Source organism: Salvelinus alpinus, chromosome 24 (assembly GCF_045679555.1).
Source record: "Salvelinus alpinus chromosome 24, SLU_Salpinus.1, whole genome shotgun sequence".
In the NCBI taxonomy this organism is placed as follows: domain Eukaryota; kingdom Metazoa; phylum Chordata; class Actinopteri; order Salmoniformes; family Salmonidae; genus Salvelinus; species Salvelinus alpinus.
This window is the reverse complement of record NC_092109.1, coordinates 38,201,872-38,213,872: the sequence shown is the minus strand read 5'-3', so window position 1 is coordinate 38,213,872 and position 12,001 is coordinate 38,201,872. Positions and strand designations below refer to the sequence as shown.

General features: G+C 41.0%; 1 protein-coding gene across 1 annotated transcript in view; it reads right to left on the bottom strand.

Annotated features, from left to right (window-relative positions):
• Nucleotides 1-1,279: 1,279 nt before the first annotated feature.
• LOC139551894 (GTPase IMAP family member 8-like) overlaps nt 1,280-12,001 on the bottom strand; it is a 49,065-nt gene continuing 38,343 nt past the window's right edge. Inside the window, exons 6-8 of the mRNA XM_071363233.1 lie at nt 6,713-6,844; nt 5,048-5,131; nt 1,280-3,816 (exon numbers count right to left, since the gene is read on the bottom strand). Coding sequence (XP_071219334.1) covers nt 3,072-3,816; nt 5,048-5,131; nt 6,713-6,844 — 961 coding nt within the window. The 3' untranslated portion in view covers nt 1,280-3,071. The remainder of the gene's footprint in view (nt 3,817-5,047; nt 5,132-6,712; nt 6,845-12,001) is intronic.

Below are 12,001 nucleotides of genomic sequence, written 5' to 3'. Positions count from 1 at the left end.
TTTTGTTCTCTTCTGGCTGCACGTTCTTCTTGTTTTTGTTCTAGTCTGGCTGCACGTTCTTCTTGTTTTTGTTCTAGTCTGGCTGCACGTTCTTGTTTTTGTTCTAGTCTGGCTGCATGTTCTTGTTTTTGTTCTAGTCTGGCTGCATGTTCTTGTTTTTGTTCTAGTCTGGCTGCATGTTCTTGTTTTTGTTCTAGTCTGGCTGCATGTTCTTGTTTTTGTTCTAGTCTGGCTGCATGTTCTTGTTTTTGTTCTCGTCTGGCTGCACGTTCTTCTTGTTTTTGTTCTAGTCTGGCTGCATGTTCTTGTTTTTGTTCTAGTCTGGCTGCATGTTCTTGTTTTTGTTCTCTTCTGGCTGCACGTTCTTCTTGTTTTTGTTCTAGTCTGGCTGCACTTTCTTCTTGTTTTTGTTCTAGTCTGGCTGCATGTTCTTGTTTTTGTTCTAGTCTGGCTGCATGTTCTTGTTTTTGTTCTCTTCTGGCTGCACATTCTTCTTGTTTTTGTTCTAGTCTGGCTGCACTTTCTTCTTGTTTTTGTTCTAGTCTGGCTGCATGTTCTTGTTTTTGTTCTAGTTTGGCTGCATGTTCTTGTTTTTGTTCTAGTCTGGCTGCACTTTCTTCTTGTTTTTGTTCTAGTCTGGCTGCATGTTCTTGTTTTTGTTCTAGTCTGGCTGCATGTTCTTGTTTTTGTTCTAGTCTGGCTGCACTTTCTTCTTGTTTTTGTTCTAGTCTGGCTGCATGTTCTTGTTTTTGTTCTAGTCTGGCTGCATGTTCTTGTTTTTGTTCTCGTCTGGCTGCCCGTTCACTGCCCCTTTCCTTCTGCTTGAGCTCTAATTTCTGTTGTTCCCATTATGCCTTTAGTTGTAACTTTTGAAACACCTGGCTAACGACATGACTGGTGTGTGTAGGGCTGGTGACAGAGTTGCTAGGTTACTGTGATGGTCAGCTGAAGGTGGAGGTGACCCACATGGCAGCCCACTATGAACACAGACTGCAGCAGAGCAGTATACATAACTCATTTAGCAGAGGCTCTGTGGTATGTATTTGGTTGATATCAGTAATTGATTATTCTGGATAGTGTAACCTCATACACAAGGTCATTGAACACATGCTGTAAATAAAGTCACAACATTGCTGTTTATAAGAAATGTCTCTGTCTATTGATTGATATTACCTAGTGGGCTTGTAGCTACCTCCACTACAAATGATTTGTTTTCCAGGAGGAATTTTCCATCTCTATACAGTGTGTCTCAATGGGGCAGCCAACGGTCCATTGAATTTTCAGTTGTGTACTTCTCAGGACCATCAGTCACTCCCTCACCTGAAGTGAGGACATCGCATCTCTTCTTCAGCTAGTAGTTAATAGAACCGAATAGAGCCGAAGAAAAGAGTTTTACATTAAAAATCTTAGTTTATTTATCAAATAAAATCAGCCAAGCATTTTTGATGTAAGAAAGCATGTGAAGTTTCATTGACGTAAACCAAGTTCCTTTCAGTTTATAAATATATAATCAAATATATACTGAACAAAAATATAAACAAAACATGCAATAATTTCAACGATTTGAATAAATACATTGGATGCTAATGTATGGATTTCACGTGTCTGGTAATAAAGATATGCATCTGTTGGACACAGAAAGGTTGGAGTGGATCAGAAAACCAGTCAGTATCTGGTGTGACCACCATTTGCCTCATACAGCGTGACACATCTCCTTCACATAGACTTGATCAGGCTGTTGATTGTGGCCTGCGGAATGTTGTCCCACTTCTCTTCAATGGCTGTGTGAAGTTGCTGGATATCGGCAGGAACTGGAACACGTTGTCCTACACGTCAATCCAGAGCATCCCATACATGCTCAATGGGTGACATGTCTGGTGAGTAGACAGCCCAAGGAAGAACTGGGGCATTTTCCGCTTCCAGGAATTATGTGTAGATCCTTGCGACATGGGGACGTGCATTATCATGCTGAAACATGAGGTGATGGTTGCGGATGAATGGCATGACAATGGGCTTCAGGATTTTGTCATGGTATCTCTGTGCATTAAAATTGCCATCAATAAAATGCAATTGTGTTTGTTGTCCATAGCGTATGCCTGCCCCTACTATAATCCCACCACCATCATGGGGCGCTCTATTCATAACGTTGACATCAGCAAACAGTTGTCAGGCCGCTTGGACATACTGCCAAATTCTCTAAAACGGTGTTGGAGGCGGCTTATGGTAGAGAAATGAACATTAAATTCTCCTGCAGTCAGCATGCCAATTGGACAGTTGGAAAGTTGAGAAATCTTTGGCATTGTGTGACAAAACTGCACATTTCAGTGTCCTTTTATTGTCCCCAGCACAAGGTGCACCTGTGTAATGATAATGCTGTTTAATCAGCTAGTTGATATGCCACACCTGTCAGGTGGATGGATTATCTTGGTAAAAGAGAAATGCTCACTAAAAGGGACATAAACAAATCTGTGCACAAATTTTGAGAGAAATACGCTTTTTGTACGTGTGGAAAATATCTGGATTCTGTTATTTCAGCTTATGAAACATGGAACCAACACGTTTATATGTTGCGTTTATATTTTTGTTCAGTGTTTGATAAAACAGATCAAATCAAAACAATAATATGATTAAATTGAAGGAAAAGAGTTATAAAAACAGTGATAAAGAGCAATGCAGAAGAAAAAATAATTCTTCAAAAATAGATTTAACAACAAAAAACATTCATGCAATTTTCACTTCCCCAAACTAAATATTTTGTATAATTTTTGTTTGATATTTAACAGGCCGGAACTACAGGATCTAGCATATTACATTCAAAAGGCATTTTTTAAACATGTATCTTGCATTTATTGCTATTGGATTAACTGGCTGTTAAAAAAACTAAATTGAGAAGATTCCATTATGTTGTGTTTTGGTGATTTAAATCAATGTTCTCATGGTATTTTACAGTAAACGTATATTTTGGATAAATTGTTATGTGGTGAAAGATGTCTCCAAACAAAATTAATGCACAATAAACGGTTTTGAATATACTTGCTGCGTTAAAAGCGTTATCAGTATTCAGGTTTGAACTACATTTTTTTATATTTCATCAAAAGTAGCAGTGCGGAAACAGCAAGAGTTTTCCAGTGTTTCTTTAAAAAATCACTTAAGCTCAATCCCGTTGCATCCACAATCATCTCATTGGGGTAGCAGGTTCCTCCATTCTCCTCCACCATTCTGTCTATCTTCTCCATCAGCTCCGTGACCTGATCTCTGCTTCCTCTAGCTTTATTGTTGAGGACATGGTACCTCCCTCCACACTGCTCTACCAATCTACTGAGGTCTCTGTTCCCACCAATCAGCTTCTCTAGACTGTTACCCTCTAATGCATCTCCATGGGTGAAGAGGATGATGGTGTGCTTTGCCAGTCCTGACCCAAACACTCTCTCTAGAATTTCAATAGCTATTTTCTCCTGCTCTGTGAACCTGTCATTCACTCGCAACACTAAGAGGAAGGCATGAGGCCCTGGACTAGACACATAGATGCTCGTACCAATCTCCTTTGTCAATTCGTCAGCAGTAAGTTCTGTGTCGAACAGTCCTGGAGTGTCAACCACACTGACATTCCTCCCATCTACTGCAGCCTGCTTCATTTCTGTTTTACGTGTTACTGAGGACGGGTTCAGTTCAGAATGGAAACTTCTCCCACCAAGGATGGTGTTTCCTGTTGCACTCTTCCCTGCTCCTGTTTTACCAAGTAACACCACCTGCAATGGTTTGGATGTCTGTTGCAAAGGTTTGGATCGGTGCGCCATCTTCAAGGAATTATCTTGTTATAGCCGAGCAGTGTGATGTGTGAGGCAGGAATCTAAATACAAATGAAATAATTACATTCTCCTCTAAGATGCAAAATGCAGAAACACAGGTATCAAACAAATTAGACAACCACTCCAATGGACCGAGGTAAAGCCAGTTTCAGGTTGGATATTCAACAGATATTCGAGCTTTCAAACCTCAATAGCTTTCAAACCACTTGAGCCACAGACTCCAAATAAGTGTCACGATGTTGGAAAAATTGCACACAACATTGCACAGGTCTTATTTTCAAGATTTGGACATTCATTCGCTTTCCAAAGCTAATAAACATGTAGAAATGTGAGCAGCATTTTGTAATCCTTGTTGAATTAGCTAGGGAGCATAAACAAAATACAAACTTGTTTTACATTTGAATTTCAATAGCGCTTTGGTCATGTGACCTACTGGACTCAAACAAGGTTCATAATGTCCACTGACCACCCTTCTATATTACACACCCTTTAGTGTGTCCTTTTTCATCTCACACGATTTTACATTAATTTTGTAATCTTTAGAATTTCAATAGCTCCTTGGTCACGTTACCTACTGACCTCAAACAAGGTTCAGAATGTACAGTCAGTCGGCCTACCGATGGAAGAAGCCTAGGTTCCCAGTGGGCACAGATCACTGAATGTCAACTTGATGAAATTAAAAGGAGCGTGCCCACCTGTCGCGGTCGCACTCGAATCACCCGTGGTGTGACTGTTTTTTATTTATTTTTATTTTATTTTACCGTTATTTTACCAGGTCAGTTGACTGAGAACACGTTCTCATTTGCAGCAACGACCTGGGGAATAGTTACAGGGGAGAGGAGGGGGATGAATGATCCAATTGTAAACTGGGGATTATTAGGTTACCATGATGGTTTGAGGGCCAGATTGGGAACTGTGACCCCCACATGTCAAAGTGAGGAAATTGGATGAAGCGGGGGTAAACGGCGAGACATAATTAAGAGTCTCTTGAGGTAGCCAAATGCCTCATCATCTAATCAGTGACGTGCATGAATGGATGAACGAGATTCGTACTGTCCCTACCTACTATCTAGCAAAACCCCAGCCAAGGGAACAGGCTTGACGGAATCAGCGGGGAAAGAAGATCCTGTTGAGCTTGACTCTAGTCTGGCACTGTGAAGAGACATGAGAGGTGTAGAATAAGTGAGAGGCCTCGGCCGCCGGTGAAATACCACTACTCTTATCGTGTTTTCATTTACCCGGTGAGACGAGCCCCGAACGGGCTCTCGCTTCTGGCGTCAAGGGTACAGTGGCAGGTGGGCTGTTTGACTGGGGCGCCACACCTGTCAAACGGTAACGCAGGTGTCCTAAGGTGATCTCAGGGAGGACAGAAACTTCTCGTGGAGCAAAAGTGTAACGGCTGTCTGTGGAAGAAGGTGAGGACCAAGGTGCAGCGTGGTAAGTGTCCATGATTTTTATGATTTTTATAGCAAGAGCTACCTAAGTATGGTTCCCAATCAGAGACAACGATAGACAGCTGTCCCTGATTGAGAACCATACCTGGCCAAAACAAAGAAATACAAAAACATAGAAAAAAGAACATAGAATGCCCACACAAATCACACCCTGACCAAAGCGCAAATAGAGACATCAAAAGCTCTCTACGGTCAGGGCGTGACAAAAAGGGCAAAAGCTCGCTTGAGCTTGATTTTCAGAATGAATACAGACAGTGAAAACAGGGCCTCACGATCGTTCTGACTTTTTGGGTTTTAAGCAGAAGGTGTCAGAAAAGTTACCATAGGGATAACTGGCTTGTGGCGGCCAAGCGTTCATAGAGATGTCGCTTTTTGATCCTTCGATGTCGGCTCTTCCTATCATTGTGAAGCAGAATTCACCAAGCGTTGGATTGTTCACCCACTAATAGGGAACGTGAGCTGGGTTTAGACCGTCGTGAGACAGGTTCGTTTTACCCTACTGATGATGTGTTGGTGCAATAGTAATCCTGCTCAGTACGAGAGGAACCGCAGGTTCTGATTTTTTTTTGTTCATGTGCTTGCCTGAGGAGCCAATATTGCGAAGCTACCATCTGTGGGATTATGACTGAACGCCTCTAAGTCAGAATCCCCCTTAAACGTAATGATACTGTAGCGCTGAGGATCTTCCGTTGGCCCGGGATAGCCTGCGTCTTTGGCAGGTGAGTAGAGCCGTTCGTGACAGGGTTGGGGTGCGGCCGGATGAGTTGCCGCCCCTCTCCTGATGCGCACCGCATGTTTGTGGGAAACCTGGTGCTAAATCACTCATAGACGACCTGATTCTGGGTCAAGGTTTCAGACGTAGCAGGGCAGCTCACTCGCTGCGATCTATTGAAAGTCAGCCCTCGAGTCAAGCTTTTGTCGGGGACGGAAGGAGTCTTCCTCCACCATACTCCTTCTTTACTCACGCAGAAGGGCCAGGGGCTAGAGGCCAGACACAGAGTGTGAGAGAGCCCAGGCAGACGGGTAGAAGGCGTAGGACATGGACATTGGGCTCTGGATAGGTAGGGGGCTAGGTGGTCGCCCATCCGCCCGGGCCTGTCCTCTGTTGGAACTGTGAGTCAGGTTGGGACTCGCTGTGGAAGTCGAAGGGTCACCAGGTGCACGAGGAGGCAAATTAATGTAAAATTGTGTGAGATTAAAATGGACAAACTAAAGGGTGTGCAACGTGTAGGCCCACTGAGTGGACATTCTGAACCTCCCTTGAAGTCAGTAGGTCACATGACCAAGGAGCTATTGAAATTCTATTGAAAAAAAATAATTTAAAAAAGCGGGACTGTAGACGTTTTAGTAATTCCAGGGATTAAGCTATACTCTAAGGCCAAGGGAGAGGGGTGTTGACCAGGTAGGGAGAGAAGGTGTGGAGGTCTGTAGTTTCAGGGAGTAAGCTACCCACTCTCAGGCCCAGGGAGAGGGGTGTTGACCAGGTAGGGAGAGAAGGTGTGGAGGTCTGTAGTTTCAGGGAGTAAGCTACCCACTCTCAGGCCCAGGGAGAGGGCAGGCAGTCGGGCAGGGAGTTTAGGCCTAGAGGCCAGGAGTCACCAGGTCAAATGGGGCCTGCCAAGAGGTCAAGAAGGTCCCAGGGAGAAGGCCAAAGTGAATAGGTGTGTGTGACACTGTCCTTCAGGGTGGCAGAGCAGGCAAATTAATGTAAAATTGTGTGAGATGAAAATGGACAAACTAAAGGGTGTGCAATGTGCAGGCCCACTGAGTGGACATTCTGAACCTCCCTTGAAGTCAGTAGGTCACATGACCAAGGAGCTATTGAAATTTGTAATTTTGGAAAATTCATGTAAAATTGCGTGAGATGAAAATGGACAAACTAAAGGGTGTGCAATATAGAAGGTAGTCAGCGGACATTCTGAAACGTGTTTGAGTCCAGTAGGTCACATGACCAAGGAGCTATTGAAATTCTAATGTAAAAAAATAATTTTAAATAGTGTGAGATGTAAATCGACAAAAAAAGATGCTATCAGGTTAGCTAGAACCAGTTTTGAAAGTTTTAGGAGTATTGGTTAAAAAGCTATTGACATTTGAAAAATGTGATTTGTCACTATGTTGATGGTCCCTAACTGCTGTTGGTGGACGTAAGGAAGATTACAGGCAAATATCCGTTGAATATCCAATATCTTTACTTCGGTCCCAAATGGGCACAGACATCAGTTCAACGTCTAATTTTGAGTTATATTTGAATAACTTCTCAACTAATGTGAATTCAAACTGAAATCAACAAAACCATGAGCCATGTCATTGCATTTTGGTTAGAAGTTGTTTTAAACTGACAGCTGCCCTGCTTTGGTTCAGGAATAGCACTACGTGTCATTGACATTTATCATAAAACTATCAACCTACATGTAAAACGATTTAATTGAAATGACTGTTTATTACTGAAAGAACAATATTTAGGCTACATATTCTTATTAAATCAGATAACACAATCGTAGCATAACACAATCATATTGACAATAGGCATATATCTATGGACAATACGTCTTCACTGAAGCAGTTATACGTTTCCAAATTCAGACCACTTAGGAAGCTAACACATTGTTTTTCATTTAGCCCATTATTTTACTGTAGACAGTACTGGCTACTAATAATCTAGTCTTCTAATGTACATTAATCATTCGAATAAATAACAATTTACCTACTTTCGTGTTTCGGCTATATATCTTCAACGGCAGCAACAGTTTGACTTTAAGCCTTGAGTGTTCTTATTTTATCTGTCACTGAAACCACTCCCAGGTCTATAGGCAAAATCATTCATAAACGTAGCCTGCTGAGGCCAGTAAACAATCAAAGGTGCATTGTGGGCAAACACATTGTAGGCTAGAGGCTACTGTCGGCACCTTTTAAAATGCAATTTCCATTACGTTCGCGCAGATCGCATTAGCACAGCAAATGCGGAAGATATTGCCTCAAGCCAATACCTTTAAAGTGCATGTGCTCTGCCCTTGTTGACAATGAGCTCTCCCGGCCGGCCTTCTCTTAGGGCCAGTTCGAATAGTATTGTTTGAAATTTTCACTACGATCTTAGCCGGCTGCAGATAATGATCAGCTAGGGGGGAATCTAATTTTCAAAATTGAGGTAGAATACAAGATCAGGGAATATATTAAATGTACAGGCTACAATGTGGGGAACTCATGCTTGGTAATAACTACATGTATATACGACTCATTGATGCCATTCAGAGTGTTTTGAAGTCAAAATCAAATTGTATTTGTCACATACACATGTTTAGCAGATGTTAGTTGAGGTAATTGAGGTAATATGTACATGTAGGTAGAGTTAAAGTGACTATGTATAGATAATAAACAGAGTAGCAGCATCGCATGAGCCTGAAGACACAGACTGGCCAAACTCGTGTTTCTAAAAATGATTTCAAAGGCACTAATAAGAAGTTGAATTTGTATTTAATTCTAAGTAAGTCACAGCCTATATGCACAATTTATAGACTATAATGATTTGATACAATAAAATGTTGTTTAAATGCTGTGCGCTTTATGTCCCTACCAGCCTATTGCATCACACTTGCAAATGCTTCACAATGTATTTCTTTGTAGGCTATAGACTTAAAATAAATAATAATTCATTTTTGTTCCTTCTTAGGCTCCCCGTCTGGCTCCTGACCTATTTAGAGTGTTTATATGCTGTTTAATATGAAATGATGTTTGTTTCCTACATTCACCTTTTCATGTTTATTCAAATACTTTTCATTCAAATCCATATGGTTTGGTTTCAATACTTAAAAAGCAAATTGGTTGGTCCAGAAAGTCACAAAAATAGATGGGTGTTGGTTAAATTGTGATTTTAATGAATGGAGAGAATTGTTTTTTAACAGAGTGGTGGAAAAGGACATTGAGCACCGGACTCGATGAGCGATGAACAGGATAACCAACTGCTCAACTCCACTCACATACATTTTTTTACATTTTACATTTTAGTTATTTAGCAGACGCTCTTATCCAGAGCGACTTACAGTAGAGTGCATACATTTTATTACATTTTACATACTGAGACAAGGATATCCCTACCGGCCAAACCCTCCCTAACCCGGACGACGCTATGCCAATTGTGCGTCGCCCCACGGACCTCCCGGTTGCGGCCGGCTGCGACAGAGCCTGGGCGTGAACCCATAGACTCTGGTGGCGCAGCTAGCACTGCGATGCAGTGCCCTAGACCACTGCGCCACCCGGGAGACCACATACTCTAGTAATGTAACAAAATATGGAAAAAGTCAAGGGCTCTGAATGATTTCCGAATGCACTGTATTGGTGGCTGAATCATGTTATGGGTATGCTTGTAATCGTTAAGGACTAAGGAGTTTTTCAGGATAAAAAAGAAACGTAATGCCTGCTTAAGTATAGTTTGAAAAATAGATGAAAGAAGAGAAGGATTTATTAGACTGTGTCTCTCTGATTATGCAAGAATGGGCTGCCATCAGTCAGGATGTGGCCCAGAAGTTAATTGACAGCATGCCAGGGTGGATTGAAAAAGAGGGGTCAACACTGGAAAAAAGAGGGGTCAACACAGCAAATATTGACTCTTTGCATCAACTTCATGAAATTGTCCAAAAAAAGCCTTTGACACTTATGAAATGCTTGTTTTTATACGTCAGTATTCCATAGTAACATCTGACAAAAATATCTAAAGACACTGAAGCAGCAAACTTTGTGGAAATTCATATTTTGTTTTGGGCCACAGCTGTAATATGCATGTCAATCTCTCCTGGCTCAAAGTGGAGGAGAATATTGACTTCATCCCTACTTTTATTTGTGAGAGGTATTGACATGTTGAAAGCACCGAGCTGTCTGTTTAAACGACTAGCACACAGCTCAGACACCCATACATACTCCATGACAAGACATGCCACTAGAGGTCTCTTCACAGTCCCCAAGTCCAGAACAGACTATGGGATGTGCACAGTACTACATAGAACCATGACTTCATGGAACTCTATTCCACATCAGGTAACTGATGCAAACAGTAGAATCAGATGATAAAAATGATAAAAATACACATTATGGAACAGCGGGGAATGTGAAGAGACACAAACATAGGCGCAGTCACATGCATACACACACATGATAACATACGTACTATACACACACATACACATGGATTTTGTGTTGTAGATATATGGTAGTAGAGTAGGGACCTGAGGGCACACACTTAGCGTGTTTTGAAATCTGTTACGAATGTATTGTAATGTTTTTAAAATTGTATAACTGCCTTAATTTAGCTGGACCCCATAATAAATACAATACAGCCTAATGTTTATATTGCCCTATAAGGTCAAGGAAAGGCAGAGTCCAGTATCCACATTTAAGGGGCCATAGGTCAGATCAGTGGACATGGTTGATATGCATGGACAGTAAAAAACAACAACTTTAAAGCCATTTTTGTCAGATTCACTGTTTGCCTAGACTGAGCTTTGCTTTTGTAGCGCAGTTCAGGTGGCTGCCCTTTCCCTTAGTCTGCCTCCTGTCCCTCCTTTCGCCATGGGTACACCTTCCTGAAAACAATGGCACCACACTTTACTTAAACCTGTTCTGCCAGTTCATGTCCTTAAATATTAGAATGTTCCAATGTGGTTAGCCAAAAAGATGACAAGATAGTTCACACATTCATCATTCATTGTGACTATCAAACAGATATGTCACTTTTCTGGTTCCTCCGTAACTTATTTATTGCTTGTAGCAGGGCGTGTTTACAGGAATCCTTTTCTCTAACTATAAATCACATGATTTCATGACAAAATGATTCTGCAGTGAGAATGTAATGCAAGTCAAGGTGTCCTTGGATGAATATCAACAAGATTAATAACCAGCATTGTTAAATTAACTGTTGTAATTCAATCTGACCATATCAGTTCAAGCCCTAAAAGAAGACAATGTTCAAATGTAATCCATAAAGAAGACAATGTTCAAATGTAATCCATAAAGAAGACAATGTTCAAATGTAATCCATAAAGAAGACAATGTTCAAATGTAATCCATAAAGAAGACAATGTTCAAATGTAATCCATAAAGAAGACAATGTTCAAATGTAATCCATAAAGAAGGCAATGTTCAAATGTAATCCATAAAGAAGACAATGTTCAAATGTAATCCATAAAGAAGACAATGTTCAAATGTAATCCATAAAGAGGAATTAGGATTATGTGTACAGCTATTCTTCTGTACAATTGCAAATTGCTGCTACAGATTTGGTCAAAGATGAGTTATTAAGACCAAAATCAGGCTTTGTAGTGTCCGTTTTATCTTGTCACAAAGTGTCCTGGATCAATTGTCTTCCGTTTCAGAAAATATGCAGTGACAAATTTTCAGTAACTACAAAATCCCAGTAAAAACCAAGGTAAACTGCATTAAGTGAAGTTACTAAGCGAAGTTACTGCAGTCTGGCTTTGTTCCACCATGTTTTGACTGCAGTTTGTCTTGGTATTCTACCAGGCTCCGAGTTCAGGCCATCCCGATCATGACACACGACAAATCAAATCAAATTGTATTTGTCACATACACATGGTTAGCAGATGTTAATGCGAGTGTAGCAAAATCCTTGTGCTTCTAGTTCCAGCCATGCAGTAATATCTATCAAGTAATCTAACAATTTCACAACAACTACCTTATACACACAAGTGTAAAGGGATGAATAAGAATATGCACATAAAAATATGACAA